Source organism: Rousettus aegyptiacus, unplaced genomic scaffold, assembly GCF_014176215.1.
Source record: "Rousettus aegyptiacus isolate mRouAeg1 unplaced genomic scaffold, mRouAeg1.p scaffold_m13_p_11, whole genome shotgun sequence".
Taxonomy (NCBI): Eukaryota; Metazoa; Chordata; class Mammalia; order Chiroptera; family Pteropodidae; genus Rousettus; species Rousettus aegyptiacus.
Genome location: NW_023416286.1, coordinates 46,355,249 through 46,374,550, shown reverse-complemented (window position 1 = coordinate 46,374,550; position 19,302 = coordinate 46,355,249). Strand labels below are relative to the sequence as shown.

At 38.4% G+C, this 19,302-nt stretch overlaps 1 protein-coding gene across 2 annotated transcripts in view; it reads right to left on the bottom strand.

Annotated features, from left to right (window-relative positions):
* The window catches only part of PSD3 (pleckstrin and Sec7 domain containing 3), a 487,816-nt gene that overhangs the window by 348,069 nt on the left and 120,445 nt on the right, over positions 1 to 19,302 (bottom strand). Inside the window, exon 1 of one of the 2 annotated variants that reach the window (XM_036228768.1) lies at positions 3,274 to 3,442. The exons of the other annotated variant lie outside the window; for it this stretch is intronic. Within the exon in view, the coding sequence (XP_036084661.1) occupies positions 3,274 to 3,294 (21 nt within the window). The 5' untranslated portion in view covers positions 3,295 to 3,442. Of the gene's footprint in view, positions 1 to 3,273; positions 3,443 to 19,302 lie in introns of those variants that run through there. 2 annotated transcript variants of the gene reach the window in all.

Sequence of the window (19,302 nt, the reverse complement as noted above, 5' to 3'; positions counted from 1 at the left end):
TCCCAAGACAGAAAATGTTCTACCACCTCAGTGCCCTCGAGTGTCAACAAAGTAAGTCCCTGCTCACCCAGCACCAATGGGTCCCAGTTTGTTGACCTTCTGGGCCCAGTGAAAACAAGGACTGCAGGCACATGTGCTATTTTTATATAAATAAGATAACACAGCAAAGATTAATGAATGATAGGAGTCATACCTTATTTTTGAACCAGGCATGGAAATCTGGCAATTTGGATTTGAGGATAACTTGTTAATAATAATAACTACATGCTGCGACATATCCTTTTTCTCCACAATAAACTCCAACAGTGGTCGACATTGCCACTTGTCACAACTAACACTACTAAATCTGGAGCATGTGAAAAATGTCTTTGAGAGATGGTCTTGTAACTCAGAAACACGGGAAAGGTACAAAGGAACACCCTCTCAAAAAATAATGCCACCACTGAAATTCTTTCCAGCGAATCTCTGAGTCTGCATACAAAATCACAAACAACATAAATTGTCCAGATGTGGACACTCCAAACAAATGCTCTGGAGAATTTCATTGGGATCCTGTTCTCCCCTAAAATAACATGAGGCTGGTTTAACTGTAAAAGAACTCAGGAAGAACTGAGGGGCAATATTCAAGGTGAAAACTTCTCCGCTTATGGCAAAGGGAAGCCAAGGATGGCTATGCGTGGCCCAGACTGCAGGGGAAGAATCCCTGAATGTTGAGAATTTTCGAAGAGGCAGTGATTTGAGATTACAAAGAACTACAGAGCCTGATTCATATTCTCAGGTAAGCAGATTTTGGTCACATACCAATCATCAGATTATTTTTCACAGACCTCAATCATATCTGAATTTACTTCTAAAAATTGGGAAAGATCACCTTCTATTACACACCTGCTAACCCAACCCAAGTCCAAAGAAACCTGCTTTTCGTAATTGCCAAATGACAAGGTAAATCTCAAATAAACCAGTCTGTATGCCAAACCACACACACATTGTAATGTTCACACGGTTTTTGCTTCAGCACCTCTTAACCAAGACTGAGATTAGCTATTTCCACACTGGTGTCTCAGTTTATGAAAAATGAGTGACAGATGACTTCAGAATTACTAAATGAAAAAAAAAAATCACCTCTTAAAGTAGTAATGCCTTGACATGTTTTTTTAATGTAATGACAGGCTAAACCCCACTCACACACTTTCCATTAGGGTTAGCAAACAAATAGATCAATATCAAGGTTTTAGAAAGTGAGTACAGCCATTGATACAAAGTATCTCTGAATTTTCCTTTTTCAATGTGCTAATTTTCTGCCTTATTTTTATTTCCAAATTCCCAAGATTTACTAACCTGTAAGGGTTTCCAAGGTATTCCATTTTTTTTTAATCGCTAGTATTTACTTTAATTAAAAGCAAAATTGAACTTCTTCACTGTGCATAGTAAAGCACGTACCATTCTTTGGTCACAAATGAAGTGAATAGTGCCAACAAAACTTCTTAAAGCCAACACACTTTCAGATTTGTGAATCAAGCCCCTTATGCTTGCATTAAAAAAAAAAAAAGATTCGACTATGGAATCTAATAAGGTTATTGTAGCTTTGCAGTTTTAATCACTTTCCCACATTCAATGGCCAAGATAAGAGTGCGGGTCCAATAAATGAACATACAAACTGAGATATTCATATATGAAATTAAGAGTACATCACCTAAGCATACACTTTTAGGCACGAAACCATAATATGGTAGAGCTAGATGGCTCTGAGAGAGCATCTACCCAATCCCCTGAACCTATAGGGAAGGAAATTTTAGTTACAGTGGTTAATGATTTGCCTAAGGCAATGGCAAAAATTCACCGTCATGAGAAAACCTAAAAGCCAGGTGTTCTACCTACTAGTCCAAGCGCTTTCCATGGTACCACTCTGCTCCCTTTAGCACACGAAAAAGTATATATTAATAAAATATAAACAAGAAAAAATAACATATTTGTAATATGATTTGCAGATGGATATAAGAAAGTTGTAGAAGGACTTGCACCAAGCCACTAAAAATTGGTTGGGAAGGAGTAAATTTATTTTGCATCATTTTATTGGTTCTATTAAGCATGCTGCATTTTTTAGTGCTGAAGAGAAATGTAATGACTTTTAAAAGAATATCTCAACCTGTAAATATTCTAAGAAAGAATGATAAAGTATTTATTGGAAGAGGACAGAAAATGCATTTCCTTTTCTTTAGCAGGGAACACCCTCCTCCTCCCCAACTAAAAAATAAATAAATAAAAGCCTGCCAAACCCTCTCCTTTAAGGTCCAGCTGAACTGCCCCAGCTCCTCTCAGAGGACTTCCAAGCCCGCCAGAACTTCCTCCTCTAGGTTCCTTCATCATAACCTTTGCAGAAGTCTCTCCTACTAGAAAGCAAGCTCCTTGACAGCAGAAATCCCGTCTTACCTGGCTATTGGGATCTGCAAAATCCTTTGCATATACTGTATTCGGTTACAGTTCACGAACTGAAGCATTTGTTCCCAGAATCCCACTTAAAGTAATATTCCAGACCCGGACCCACGCAAGAGTTATTCCAGAGTAGAAACCCTGGATCCATCCCACTGTTGGTCAAACCAGTCTCTGGAAAATGACATCGTAATGCCCACTGCATCCTCTAGGAAACAGTAAAACTAAACATTTAGGTCACTGACAACATTCTGAAGCTACTGTTCTCTAAATGTTAACCTGTTGTTTAATCTCAGAACACCATTTGCCAGAATTTAAACCTGAAAACAGCGGATAAAGTTAAGTGCATGTGAAATAGAATGAATGTCTTCAAAAGCTACGGGGAATATTAGACCGAATAATCTTTCCCTGTTGCTCAAAGCAAGTTTGTGGGGTTTTTTCCCCCCTTTCTGACAGAGAAACGTGATAGTCCCTAAATACAAGAGCTGACCTGGCAGAGTAAATCGGCACATCAGGTCCTCTTTAATGCTTTCCTTCTTTTGACCATTAAGCAAGAATAAGTACTCAGTCTTCTCCTCCAAGTCTTACGTTTACAAAGCGAAGGTCTCAGTTAAAACCCCTAAACCTTAACACGACAAAGTTGACCCTCCTGGGCTCCTAACAAAGAAAATAAAGATCAAAAGGAAAATCGCCACCAGATCCTGACGTTAAGACAAAAACACAAGTAGCCCAGGGACCCTGAGGAACTGTGGAGCGACAAAGCCAAGCAAACCCCGATCCCGCCCGCACGCTGAGCACCGCGAGCGGCCCCGCGCTCCCCGCCCCGGCGATCCCGAGCCTCACCGCAGCACTCCTTCCTTCCATCTTCCATCGCCGCCGGGCTGGGAGCCTCCGGGCGCGACTGCGGGCGGGCGGGCGCCGCGCGCTCCGGCTCTGGCTGCCGGGACTGCCGGGGGGCGGCGGGAGAGCAGCCCCGCGGCGTCGGTGGCGACGGCGCGCACCCTGGCGGAGGCTGCCGGCCCGGCCCGCGGCCGTATCAAAGCGAAGGCGACCGGAGGAGGTGGGCGGGGCCGGCGTCCGGGGGCAGGGAGGGGGCGGGGAAGCGGGGGTGGGCGGGGCAGGAGCGGAGGGGACAGTGCCCCGGGGTGACCGAATGGGGGGGGGCGGAGTGCGGCAGGGAAGCAAAGGGGATGGAGGGCGTGGCCTCTGGGGCCGGAGGGGGCGGGAAAGGCTGGGAGTGGGGGGAGGATCCTCGGGATGGGAAAGGGTGGAGGGGGTGGGAGGGAAAGGAAGAGGTGGGAGAGGGTTGGAGGGGGCGGGTGCCCCGTGGGAGTCGGGGACTGACTTGCCGGGAAGGGGTGGAGCGGGCAGGGGAGGCCGAGGGGGCTCTTCGCTGCCTGCTAGCACCACGCGCTCATCCTCTGCCTGGCGAAACCTGCCTGTTGCTTTGTTTTGCTCCCTGACAATTTTCCCACCCTGAGAAAAGTGAAGGGCCCTTTCATTTGGTGTTTCCTCTGAGAAGGGCCAAGTAGGGGAAGCTGCGGGTTGGGCGCCGTCCCGCATGGTCCCGGAACGCGCGCGCACGGGTGCGTTCGGGGTCCGAGGTAGCCAGGCGGTGGCCTCCTGGGTGGATGTTGTGTTTTATTTGACTCTGAGGGAGCTCCATGGGTGATCCATGTAAGATCCATTCCCCCTCGAGGCGGGCCCCGTCTGGGAGGACAAGCGCCCACATTCGCCCTACTGTTTCGTCTCGAGACAATCCCACAACGAATGTGCGCGCTGGGCGATAGCTCACTTCAAAACTGCATTTTCAATCAAAAGTGCCACAGATTGGTGCCTTTTTTCCTCTTCCCCTTGATGGTGTGCGGCAGAGGCAGGGCTGGAAAGGCGCCCTCCTCTGGCAAAGGTGGCAGGAGACCCAAAGCCGCCCTCTGCAAGGGCTATTACAGCAAAGGGTGGTTCACCTTTGTAAAGTTCAGTGCTTGTCAGATCCTAGCGCCTGGAGGTAGAACCCCATGTTATCAATTGCATGGTGCTTATGGTATGTTTCTCTTAGAGCTTTAATGTCACGAAAACTAGTCTTACTTCTTGTGACCAATAGAAGATGCCCAAATAAAGTGACTAACATTGCCAAGCTTGGAGTTGGGGATAAAGGGTCAAGTTTCTTGGTAGCCCAAGGAACCAGCCCACCAGGTCAGAGTGCAGTGAGGCACACAAGTCTCCTACTTTTGCTTTGACTGCCCCCATTCACATTTATCAGTCAGCGAGTGGTGCCCTTCAGAGGAACCAGAATGAGGGAGGGAATGGATGCATTTATACAACACTATTACAACGTTTGAAAAATAATCTCAGTCCATGCTCCCCAAGCCGAAGCAGCAATTTGGTCAGATGTGTACATTTTAAACCACCCAAGTTACTCAGGTATATTTCTCCTTTACGGATTCCCCCCTACATCCTACAGAAATGCCTCCAAGAAGACAATTCCTGTGTGTTTATTCCCAGTATATTCCAGCCTTCTTTGAACCTTGGGGTCTGATGACTTTGTTGGCAAAAAATCAGCAGTCAGACCATGTAGAAAATATAGTTGCTACCTGGGACTTGATTACTGGCCTGATGGCCCTTACCTGGAAAATTAGCCAACAACTCATAAAGGGAAGAAGGTTGAGGATTTTAAGCTGAATCTAAAACCATACCGACTATTTCCACATATAATTATTAATACAGGAGGCAGAGTGGACCTAGATATACATAAATTCACTAGTTAAGGAATCTGGGAATAGACACCTGTAAACTGAGCTTCTGTTTTTTCAATTATAATATGAGGGCAATAATACCTTACAGAATTGTTATTAGCGTGACAGTATGTAGAGCTCCTGGCCCAGTAGTAAATGTTCAATAAAGGGTCATTTCAAAAGTTAAGCAACAGAAATATGTTTCCCGGTTTTTTCACACAGGAAACTTTTTATTTTTTCTCCCTGAATACAACTGTTTTAAGATCTTTCTTACAAAGGTGATCTATTAAATAATAATTCATTTTCCTACCTTAATAATCAAAGGTATAAATGTTAGAGATTCTGATCAGCTTAAATTAACCAATGTTAACCATTTGAGTTGATAAAGCCCAAAGCAAATCAAATAGAGGTTGACATTTCATTTTCTAGCACGTACTTTGTGTGTAAATATTTTGTTAGGTTTTTTGAAATATTGAAAATAGAGTAAGAACCCCATTTCTGATACTCTAGCCCTCAGAGATCCCAGACACCCAGCTCAAATGATCACAGGTGTGCTCAAGTTCAGTGTTAGGATACACAAACATCCACCGTGGTAAAAGCTATGGAGCAGTAGCCCCTAAAAAAGTGATGGGCAGGTATATATTTATCCACTACCGTCTCCCTCCCCTAGACTCTGCCCATGAGCCTAGTATATGTGGAGTGGAAAGAAAGAGAAACTATGAAGTAGGTAAGATGTTAGGTACTGGAGGTCAAAAGAAGAAATGAAAAGGATGTTGAAATTCTCTCATGCATTATTCATGCATATAGTTAATCGTTACTATTTCTGAAGGCCAGTTTGAAATACCAGATTGTGGAATATTTATTTTTTTGGCACAAAACTGAATATTTATTTAAAATGGGAAAAAAATTCAAATACAAATTCAAAAAAGTTGACAAATTCCACAAACATCACCAATTCCAGAAAAATCGCACATTTTTATTAACTGCCTTCACAATATTTTTATTGATTATCCTCTTAAAATACCCCATGTATTTTGGCTGCATAGTCTTGATCATTCCTTTGGAATGATTTTTTAAAACAGCTTTATTGAGATATAATTCATATACCACGCAACTTGCCCATTTGAAGTAAACAATTCAAATTTTTTTTGTGCAATCATTACCACAGTCAATTTTAGAAAATTTTTACCACTCCCTGAAGAAACTCTATACTCTTAGCAGTCAATCCTCTTTTTCCTCCAGTGCCCTCAGCCCCTGGCAACCTCTAATCTACTTTCTGTCTCTATATATTTGCCTATTCTGGACATTTCATATAAATAGACTCAGGCAATATATGTTCTTTTTCTGACTGGTTTCTTTCATGTGCAGCTCATCCATGTGCAGCATGAATCAAAACTTTATTCCTTTTTATTGGCAAATAATATTCCACCATATAGATAAGCCACATGTTCTATATTGATTTATTCACCAGTTGATGGACATTTGGGTTGTTTCCACTTTTTGGCTTTTATGAATAATGCTGCTCTAAACATTCATATACAAGTTTTTGTATGGATGTTGTGTTTTCATTTCTCTTAGGTATATACCTGCAGTAGCATTTGTGGGTCATATGTAACTCTGTTTAACTTTATTGCTACAATGGCTGCACCATTTTATATTCCAATAGGGATCCAATTTCACCACATTGTAACATTCGTTGTTTGTATTTTCAATTATAGCCATCCTAGTGGGTGCAAGTAGAATGAAGCAGTCGCATCACTCTCTCTAGGTAGAATAGAAAGATAGTCTTTTCTCTAGCCTAATTGATCAAAAGGTTTTTTTTTTATTATTATTATCATTGACATTTTAGAAATGGTCCTGCCTTATGTTTGTTATTGAAAATAACATTACAATTTTAGTGTGTTTAGTGCCAAATTTGAAGACTTCTCAAGTTTCTTTCATACATGAACTACAGAGCTTCGGGACATTTCGAGTTTTTTCATGCAATGATTAATATTCAATGCTCAAAATTGAAACTGATTAACTCATTTTTATTAATATTATGAATTTTGGCATTTCATAGATGTCAGTTATTTCATATCAAAAGAGCAAAAGGAAAATATTTTTTCATTGTGTTCTATAGTTCATTTTTCTTTTTTTATTTCAATTCTCAGACAATCCAAGAGTCTCAGAATATACATTTCTTTTAAGTTTTCATTTGAAATATACAAAACAATTCTAATCTTTACAGTATTTTCAGTTAGAAGCCTATGCGTGCTTCAGTGCATAGGTAGGATGCTTTATAAATCATATGCCAACTGCATGTAATTGATAGAGAACACAAAGTCTTATTTATTGTTATATTCTTAGCTTCTATTACTGTGCCTGGTCTATAGTAGGGGCTCGATAAATAATTGTTGGATTAAAAATTGCCATTATTTAAGGTAGAAATATTCAACATAAATATACAACAAATTTTCAACCTAAATATTCAACAATCTAAAGTCATGTTTTGTGTGAATTTCAGTAGTTTAAGGTGAAACTAAGAGGACATAGCTAAGACATTTTTCACCATGACATTTGACTCTGCTGAATACCGAATGAACGCTGGATGAATAAGAGTGTTGGGAGATAAGAAGCAAAGAACAAAAATGTGGTTAATGTGCTTAGAAAAGAGCAGCAAAGCAGGGAACGATAAAGAAAGTGGATATTCCTGCCTTGTGGCAAGTGCACAGGAAGGTTTAGATCACAGAGTAATCTGAGGCATAAGGTGCAATCGGCTCACCTTTTCCCCATGACCAAAATAAGTTGGCTAAGTCTGGTAAGAATAACAATAACAATAACATATCAATAACAATAACATAAACAAATAATAAAGCTTTCAGCTTACTTTTTATTATCTTTCTTATGGATACCAGTTCTTTCATTCACGTGACAAATATTTATTAAACATTTACTATGTGCTAGGCATAGTTTACTGAATATAGCGGTAAATAAAACATCCCCATCCTCATGGAGCTTATGAGGAGCTTGGACAGAAAGAAAGTAAGCAAGATAAGTGTATATATAGATATATCTACATATCTATATGTAGATATCGATATCTATATATCAATATCTACATATATATGTAGATATATACATATGTTATATGGTGATGAGTGTTTTAGAAAAAAATAAAACAAGAGAGTAAAGCATAAAGAGTGTAGGGTAGAGGGGTGTAGATGGTTGCAAAGGGTATTCAAAGAAGACTGTACTGCGAAGGTGAAATTTGAGTAAAGACCTAAAAGAGGTGAGGGATGTAAGCCATGCAGATATGTAAAGAACTCTAAGTACAAAAGCCCTGAAATTTCCCCTGGTGGGTTCTGGCCACCTCCTTCTAATGGGGAGTAAAACCAGCAATACTCTACCACCATCTCTTCCCACTCCGCTCATACTCTCACTTTTTATGGCTTTGAGCTGACTGTGGGATCCAAGATTATGGAACAGAGTTACAGGACCATTTCCTTAAAAATCTATGCATTGGATGGAGGTCTTTCGCACATTAACATTAGTATCCTTTGATATCTACTGCACTGACACCTCAGTAGAACCTGAAACAAAAGGAGCCCCATTCTACTATCCTCTTATATTTCTTAACTTGAAAGAGTCATAGCCCTTTGCTTCCTCACTATAAGTACATGTGCACATATATTTACATGAACATTTAAATATATACATTATAAATCACACCTTTGCATGTGACTTAATCACCTCCATTGTAAATTTATATGTTTGAGGGTGATGATTCTGGTACCTTTGTGGACAGATATAACTGAAAAAAATCCTATATCTACACCTAGCCCCATCCAACACAACCACATTGAAAATGTTAAGACGCTTCATGTTACCTATTCCTCACACCTGTCCTGTCCTGTCCAATTCAATAACTACTAGCCACATAGCCACTTAAATTTAAATTTAAATGACTTAAAAGAAAATCAAATAAAAAAATTTAGTTTCTCAGTCTCACACCACATTTCAAATGTAGTTAACGACTACTATATTTAGATGATGCAGATAATAAGCACTTCCATCATCACAGCATTCTATTGGACAGCACTGCCTTGCACAGGCTTTGGCACATAGGAGGCACCAAATAAATAACAAAGGAGAGTTTGGCCCAAAGATACCATATGACTGCACTGGTTTATTTTTATGAGAGTCTTTTCAGTGTAGTACTATTTACTGACAACCATTAAAAACAAAAGCCAAATCTTTACAAAGGTACATAGATAGCTACAGCTGCTTTTCTATTTCACACTTACTCCTCTTACTCCACCAGAACATACTTTACCATCAGAATATTTGCTGGGAATATTAGGGGGAAAGTCCCTATTTCTCTCAAAAAAAACAAATCACTTTTTCAGTATTATTCAAGAAGTGAAAAGGAATTGTTTCAAGCAGTATTTGTATTGAAGGGAGATTCCATGCAAAGCCATTTCTCTGCTGAAATAAGCATTTCACTTATAATCTTTTTTTCCACGGTAGAAATGACCTATGGAAATTACTGATGACTGAGTGTGTTTGAATTGTAAAAGTACCCTGGCATTTCTCCAAAAGGACAGCAGAGCATAGGAACACGGATGCTCTAGAGTGATGATGGCAGACAATGAAGAGGGTGCCAGGGGCCTCCAGAATGTTGACCAGGAGTCAGGAGGCAGATAGGGACCCTTCTCGCTCATTGGGATGGACCCCGAACGTTCTTAGGCCTCCGTTTCTTTTTCTGTGAATGGGAAACATTGGCCTTCCCGCTTGTGAAATTCTAACATTCTGCGATTTTGAGAGTTTTTAAATTAAAAGCAGTTTTTATTTTCATAATCCTCATTGTCTTTCTGGTAGGTCTTTAATAACAATGGAAAATCCCAGAAGCTGAATTTCTAAATGTTTTGAATTGTGACCCCAAGAAACTCAGACTAGACAGCACTCTCCAGAGGGCAGAGACTACACCTTATTAATTTACTTATCTTTTATCTGTAGCACAGGGCACGTTATCTAACACAGAGGAGATGCTCAACAAATGTTTACTGAATACATAAATGCATTAATAAATGCATGCATGCATGCATGCATACATTAATGGGTGAATTAATGAATAAATCAGTCAATTAATCAATGAGTTCTCTGTTTTGGGAGAGAATAGAATGTTGTTTAAAAATTTTTTGATTTTGGTCACCCTACAGAGAGAAATGTTCATAAACACTGTCAACAAAGTAGCCAGGAGGATTTCAAATGAAACTCTCATCACAAAATACGTGCATTATAAACTCTTACATTTGAAAATTTCTGCAAATTTAAATGTTTTTGAAAGGAGAGAGATCTATCAGTTTTCTTCCTATTTTCCATTAAAGACTCTCATTTTAGACATAACTGCTGAATTACCTGAAAGAGGTGACAAGTTTCTGGGGCTGAATTCTGATAGAGTGGCTCTTTTTGAGTCACTTCATTTCTAAGATCTTTGAGCCCAGTTATTTTGGTCTACAGATTTATAAAAATCTATATTAAGAACCTGGAGAGAAGGAATTTTTCTTTCAAAATCAGCTTTATGGAGGTATGATTTACATACTATAAAATTCATCAAATTTTAAGTGTGACAGTGTGATTTATAAAATATATATTTGGTCTTCATTCCCATTCCTTGTACAGAGCTCTTGAAATTACATAAACAATGAGAGCATAAGATTGTTTTCTGTTATGTTAATGAGGTGGCTTTTGAATAGTATCTGAGGATGGAGGCTGATTGCCAGGAGAACCAACAGAGTGATTAGAGGGTTAGAACTTTCAGTCCCACTCCCCGAACCTCAGAAAGGGAAGAGGGGCTGGAAGACACGAATCCATGCCAAAGGGCAATAATTTAATCAATCGTGCCTATGTAATGATACCTCCATAAAAACCCAAAAGGACAGACTCCAGAGAGCTTCTGGGCTGGAGAATAAGTGAGATTCAGGGAGAGTAGCACCCTTGGAGAGGACATGGAAGTTCCTTGCCCTTCCCCATGCTTTGCCTTATGCATCTCTCCCATCTGGCTATTTCTGAGTTAATCCTTTTATAATCAGTAATCTAGTAAGTAAATTGTTTCTCTGAGTTCTGAGAGCTGTTCTGGCAAATTAATTGGACCTATGGAGGGACTTGTGGGAACCTCTAATCAATAGCCTGTCAGTCAGAAGCCCAGGTGACAACCTGGATTTGTGATTCTAAAGGAGGGGTGTGGCCGAGGCGGGGAAATGGTCTTGCCCTTAGTTTTTTAAAAAAGTAAGCCCTTAACCTGCAATATCCAGGTAGACAGTGTCAGAATTGAGTTGAAGTATAGGACACCTAGCTTGTGTCAAATTTTTTTTTTTGTATTTTATTTATTTATTTATTTATTTTATTTCCCCCCTCTTCTCTACCCACTCCCCTCTAGTCACCACTAGTCCATTATCCATGTCCATGAGTCTCTGTTTGTTTGTCCTGTTCATTTGTTGTTTTTAGGTTTATATCTTACATATAAGTGATATCATGTGGTTTTCAACCTTTTCTGTCTGGTTTATTTTGCTTAGTATGATTATTTCAAGGTCTATCCATGTTGCAAATGATAATATTTCATCTTTTCTTATGGTTGAGTAATATTCCATTGTATATATGTACCACAGCTTCTTTAGCCAGCCAATCATCTATTCTAGGACACTTTGATGGCTTCCATGTCCTGGCCACTGTGCATAATGTTGCTATGAACATCGGTGTGCAAATATCTTTTCGGATATGAGTCTTCCAGTGTTTGGGGTAAATGCCCAGTAGAGAGATTGCTGAATCATATGGTTGATCAATTCTTAGTTTTTTGAGGAACCTCCATACTGTTTTCTGTAGTGGCTGTACCAATTTGGAGTCCCACCAGCAGTGTATGAGGGTTCCTATAACTCCACATCCTCTCCAACATTTGTTATTATTTCTCCTGTTTCTTATAGCTATTCTAACAGGTATGAGATGGTATTTCATTGTGGTTTTGATTTGCATTTCCCTAATAGCTAGCAATGTTGAGCATCTTTTTATATATTTGTTGGCCATTTGTACGTCCTCCAGGAAGAAGTGTTCAGGTCCTCTGCCCATTTTTCGATTTGACCGTTTGTTTCTTTGTTGTTATTGAGTCATATGAGTTCTTCATATATTTTGTATATTAGGCCCTTCTCGGAGGCATTGCTTGAAATATATTTTCCCATTTGGATGGTTGTCTCTTTACCTTATTGACAGTTTCTTTTACTGAGCAGAAGCTTTTTAGTTTGATGTAGTCTCATTCATTTATTTTTGCTTTTACTTCCCTTGCCTTTGAGGTCAAGTTCATAAAATCCTCTTTAAGTCCAAGGTCTTTGAGTTTTGTTCCTATATTTTCTCCTGTGCATTTTATTGTTCCAGATCTTATATTCAGGTCCTTAATCCATGTGTCAAATGTTTTTCTGCATCTATTGAAATATTCGATTTTTCTTTCTTATGCTAGAATTTTGATAAATTACACCGATTGATTTTCAAATGTTAAACCAGCCTTATATTCCCGAGATAAACCTCATTTGATCATTATGTGTTATTACATTAGTCTGCAAAAGCGCCAATAACAGAATACTATAGACTTCGTGGCTTAAACAATAGAAATTTATTTTCTCAAGTTTTGGAGGCTAGGAGTCCAAGATCAAGGTGATAACAGGTTTGGTTTCTAATAAGACCTCTCTTCTTGGCTTGCAGTCATCATCTTATTGCTGTGACCTCACATGGTTTTTCCTTTGTGTACACATACTCCTGATGTCTCTCCCTCTCTTGTAAGGACACCGGTTCTATTGGAATAGAGCCCTACCCTTATGAAATCATTTAACCTTATTACTTCCTTAAAGTCTCTATCTCCAAATAGAGACACTTTGTGGGTTAGGGCTTCAACATATTATTTTTAAGGAGAGGGGGCATAATTCATTTCATAACAATTATACCTTTTATATGCTGCTGGATTCAATGTGTTAATTGTTTTTGTTATTATTGCATCTATATTTATAAAGAATATTGGTCTGTAGTTTTCTTTTTTGTAATGTATCTTTATGATTTGAATAACAAGCAATACTGGCCTCATAAAAAGTTGTAAAGTGTTTTCTCCTCTTCTACTTTCTAAAAGAGTTTGTGTAGAATCAGTATTTTTTCTTACTTAAGTGTTTGACATAATTTACCTGGACTTGGGATTTTCTTATGAAAAAGTTTTTACATACAAATTCAGCTGATTAAAAAATATGTAATTATATGTAATAATATAAAATATATACATATAAACATATACATATATGTATAAAATATATACATATATATGTAATTTTTCGGGTTATCTATTTCTTCTTGGGTGAGCTTCTGAAGAATTTGTCCATTCCATCTATGTTATCAAAATTCCTGGGATACAGTTTTTCATAGTATTTTTTATTATTTTGTTCATGTCTTTAGGATTTCTCGTCATGTTCTCTCTTTCGTACTTGATATTGGTCATTTGCGTCTTCTCTCTATTTTTTTCCTAATCAGTTTAGCTAGAGGCTTGTCAATTTTATGGATCTCCTTAAAGAATCAAATTTTTGTTTTATTGTCTATATTGTTTTTGTTTTTTGTTTTTATTAATCTTTGTTCTTATTGTTATTATTTTCATCCTTCTTCTTACTTTGGATTCAATTTGATTCTCTTTTCCTAACTTCTTAATGGTGCAGTTTAGAAAGAGTTCAAGTTTAAGCCAAATGGCAAAGGAAAGAGGGTAGATTACAAGCAAGTTTATACTGTAGAAAGATATGAGGTGGACATTCAGGCATAAATACAAAGCCAATATCTGACAGAGTCACTAGATTCTCTAAATACACTCCCCGCCCCCGACACACACACACATGCTTGCAAATATTGCAGAGTAATGCACTTTCTTCCTACTCAGCATTTATACTCTCCACCCCAATATTAACTTAGTCCCAAATCCTCCACCAATCTTTCATTTCTAAATCACCAAAGAGAAGACACTCAACATGATAAGTGTCATAATCTCTGAGGACCACCAAATTTTTGTTATGGAAAATGTTTTCTCTTTCGGGTCTCTTTTCTTCAACTCATAGCTAAATATAGCTCATTGCTGTCGAATGGTATGGCAGAAACAATCCTGTGTGTTCACCATGCCATTTCAAGTTCCTCCTAGGCACATCAGAAAGACCGCATTTCCCAGACCAGTTGTATGCCACTTCAAGACTCGGTACCCAAAGTGTCCAAGAGATCCTTCACATTCTCGTCCCTGTTTTCTGGAGATTTGCCAGTGCCCAGAGCAACCAGAACATTCGCGAACACACATTCTGTGAAGTAAGTGAGAAACTTCCATTGTGTTAAGCTACTGACATTTATGGGTTTTTCTAGTAGAGCAGTAACATCACTTACACTGACTAGTACCTGGCTCAAACCACACACAATCGAGTACCAATACTGAACATATTATGTTGAAAGCTGTAAGAAAATTCTGTTGTTCAAAAATTTGTGAATTATGTATCCTTAGTATCAGTTATCAGTTTAGTCACATTTGCTACATTAGTTTCTGGAGAAAAAACACAGTGGGGAAGAGGGTAGTAATATAAAAATGTAGTTATTCTTGTTATTCTATTTTATCTACTCTGCTGCACTGACCTTTGTTATTTGACACAATGAACTCAAGAACAATCTGAAAGAGCACTAAGCATATATGTAGGTGAGGGTATTCCCCTCTTCCCTAAAAATGTACTAAAAATCTCTCCAATGAGATTTAGGAAGAAAGTTCATATCAACAGGTATATTAGACACATTGTAGTGCATGTGGGTGCTACTTGTGAGGAAAGTAGGTGACATTCTGATGACAGATTTGTTTCTGTCTGTTAACTAAATAGGGGTGGAAAAATACAACTGAGTTCATAGAAAGAACTCAAAAGGACATTAGAGATTATCTAACTCAATCTCTTTATTTTCCAGATGAGAGAACCCTTTTGTGGACTCTTGGCACAAGTTGCGAGACAACTGTTTGAGTAAAGTCATCATATTTTACTTTAAAAAATGTCCTAATGGGACACATTCTAATATAGGCCCTATTTTGGAGAAATGATCACCTTCCTAGAGGAGGCCCTCCTGCCACTTGGGAATGGGATGCTCAAGTCACTGGATACCTAGAGGGAGGGGACCAATGCAAGGTGAAAACCTAAAGCCAGAAAGTCTATTGGGTCATATTACTCTAATCACTGTCTTCATTTGTCAAATAAGTTACAAGTAAAAATGCTTTTACTTTATATAAAAGATATAAAAGTAATTTTTATGTTTCAAAAATCAACATTTCATCCTTTTACACTACCCCCAAACGCTCATACACAATTATAAATGAGATGTGGCTTATTTATTTCTTTTGTTTATATGTTAAATATAATATTTAGAAACAAAATTGAAAAACAAATTGATTTTATAACTTAAGCTATATTGTTCTGATAATGAATTTTTTAAGTAGGAAAAGAATTCCAAGAAAGTATTAGTAATTTGCAGTTGATGGATATTCAACATTAATGTCAAAGTGTAGACACTGCCTCTCGTTCTTTTGTGACTATAAGTTAAAAGGCCCATATTATTGCTAAAGAACTTCAGAAACTGTTAACATTAAGAAGGAGGGCTACTTTAATGCTCCAAAATGTGTCATTTCATAAAATTTCCATAGAGATATTACGTATATACATAAAACTATAGGAATGTATTTTCAAATCCACTTTGTCCCCTCCCCAAAAGACTTTTAATATGATTTTCAAAAGTTATTTAATAGAGATACAAAATCATCATATTTTTGGATATAAGACTGTTTTCTTCTTTAACTTTTTTTCTCATTTGTGGTTCACTATGGAAAGCGCTCACACCGGACATACTGGTTTATGCTGCCTGTGCTCTTGCAGTGCTTCTAGTAAATGATTGATTGTAGAATAGCTACCCACGAAAAAAAACATTTTTCTTTTCTCTTCTACTACCTGTTTTGTTCTTTAAAAAAATAGTGTCTCTGTTACAGTTGAAGGATCTTGGTAGATGTAAGGCTTAAGGTAAAAGTCAGGATAGATTTCAAACCTCTCTTCTCTTTCTCTCCACTTTGTGCTTTTCTTTGCCTTCTGTTTACTTTCCGCCCTTGTGCTATTTATATCCAGCCCTTTACCCTCACCTTGGTTACCTCCTTAGGATTTATTTTCTCATTTCCTTTTCCCTTGGCTCCCTCTCAGCCTCCTTTAAGGTTCTTAGTCAGTTCCCTGTTATTCTCAGCCTATTGTCATAGTGACAGCCATACTCCCAGGAGTCACTGTCTCATGAGTGATCGGGATGGACCTGACACCATGTCGCACAAACAAGCCTGTCAGTGTGTGAATTTCAGCAGCTCTCTGCAAACATTTAGCAAATGGGCCAGAACTGTCACCACACAATGTTGTTAGAAAGAAAGAAAGAAATATGAGGAATAAATATTTTTTCTCATGAGAAAGGAGTCCACACTGTTTAAAAGTAGATTAGTTCATTGCCTGCTTGCTGATAGAAGAGTTAAGTGATGAGGTAAAGATAGATATAAATATTTAGAAAAATGTGGCACTGAACATTCTGGATATTAAGAGAACAATTTGTAATTTTAGAACACAGTGAGCCACAGATGTAGGGAAAATAGTTGGAAAAATTCTCCATTTAAAAAGGATCTAAGGGGTCTCAGAGGAAAACCTGGCAGAGACTGGATAGTCAAAATCAGTGGATGTTTTTCCCAGAGCTAAGGTTAATTCAGGGCAAAGTTTGAAAGAGAAAAGATGCTCCATACAATACTATTTAACCAGTAATACTATGTCACAAATATAGATCCCCCAAGTGTTACATTAATAGCAAGAATGCAGTGTAGAAAAAGTTGAAGGATGAAAATAGAAGCCCTTCTTCCTCTTCCCCCACCAAAAAAAAAAAAAAAAAAAAAAAAAAAATTCATGATTTTATGGACCTGGAAATCATCTATTTCAACCTTACCCTAAAAGCAGGAAGCCCTTATACAATATTTTTCATAGGTGGCCATCTAGTTTCTGCTTCATTACTTCCGGTGACAGAGCAATGAGTCATTGCCTCACAAAGCAGCCCATTCCATTTTCAACAACCTTTTAAAGGAAAATCCTCCAATTAGAAAGGACTAACACTCATATACTACCTACTGTGTACCAGGCATAAATCCCATATTACCCTATATAATAGGCTTAGAGCAGGAAGCCTGACCTACAGAAGGAACAGGGGTCTGGAGTTAGGACCAGTCTGTTTGACCCCAGAACATTCCCCCATAACCACTATTCCGTAAGGTCTCAGATCACACTTGCCTCCTTGCAGTTGCCACCGTTCAGTCTGGTCTGGACCTCAGAGGACGAACACTTCCAATTCCTCTTCTACTCCAAAGACCTTCAGACACTTGAAGATGGTGGCTGTGCCATCTCTCCGCCCTTCCCCCACAACTCCTCTCTTCACTCTTAATGCAATACAAATTTTTAGAAGTTTCTTTCATTCTGATGACGTTCTTCTCAAGATGGGTACCCAGGAACAAACACAATAGAGAAGATACAAACAAAGTAATAATTGCAGAAGAAATTTTCATTTTTGGCCATCAGATTCAGTAAAGAAAAATGTTTTATGGGTAACAAAAAGTATCTTAATGTTTACTATTGCATATATTTATGTATACTCGCAAATCTTTTCATTACTAACTTAGTAATTATTATTCTAAACACATTATAGCACTACATGATGATTTATTGTCCAAACTGAATAATAGTGTTTCTAGAGCTAAGAAAGAATTTGATGGATGCAACAATTTTTATGCATTTCCATTTACTACCATAGCAACCAATTAAAATTGGTTTGTTTAATTATTTGTTGGCAAATCACTATAAGATGAAAACTGCTATTAATAGATGCACAGTGTTTAGTATTAATGCTAGTGTTATTATTATAAATGGTAACATGTTTGTGGCCAGAATAGATCAATTCATTTTTCATTAACAGTAATAATTTCATTATTAAATTAAGAAGATTTTTAAAAATGTTTATTGTTTTAAAAAAATCTTCCTAGTATCTCTTTTATGCTTCTTTTGGCCAAATATTAACTAACTCGCATTATATACATAGGCAGATGTGAAAATTATTGCATATTGTGATAACAAAGTTTCCTGATGAAAAGAAAGTATATTCTGATGGTGGTTGTAATGTTCAAATACCACTGAGCTTTTCAGTTCCATAAAGCTGAACAAAGGCTATGGAGGTTTCCCAGAGTGCAGAGCTGGAGGAATTATTATACCATCTTTTAGGAACTATTTCCAGAAATGGCAAGGAGGGGTTGTTTGTGGGGAGCTTTAGATCCCTCTCAAATGTTGTCAACCTCCCCTAACTACCCCCAGTGCTTATGCAATTGGAGTAAAAACAGGGACTTGCCACACACATGCAGCTCCATGACAGGCTCCCCAGCCTTTCCCTCGAACCTAGATTAGTCCCGAATCTGTCCCATGTTGATATTCTAGAGCTGCCACTGCTCCTTTCCTACCTGCCTCCTGCCAGACCTCTCGCATCTCCAGGGAGATCTTGTAGCTGAACTTCTATCACGGAATTCAGAAGTGGGAAGATCCATGAGAGGCCCTGTAATCCAGCACCCTGCATTCTAACAAGTAAGGAATTTTACAGATGAAGACACAGAAAGTTCAGCATTGGCTGAACTCAGACAGTGTTGGGCTGCACTGGGCTGGGCTGGACTTCTGGATTGTGATAGGGTTATATGGCTGGAGTTAGAAGCCTTATCTGCACCTAGACTGAGAATACCTTCAGCTATTTTCTCTTGGATCAGACCCAGGATCCTCTGGCTGGATTCATTTCAATGGATAAATGGACAATTTCACTGCTAGTAATTAAAATGGCCTCCCTTACAACATGGCAATGAGCAAATGCTCAGTTCTGGGCTCCTCTTTAAATGGTAGCTCACCCCAATACCAACTTAGGGCCAGAATAAGCCAAAAGTGTGAAGAAGGGTGACTATGACTTCAATATTTTCCTTCCTCTGAATACCCGGTACTTTCATGCTGCAAGTCTCTAGACTGACTCTTTTAGCAAT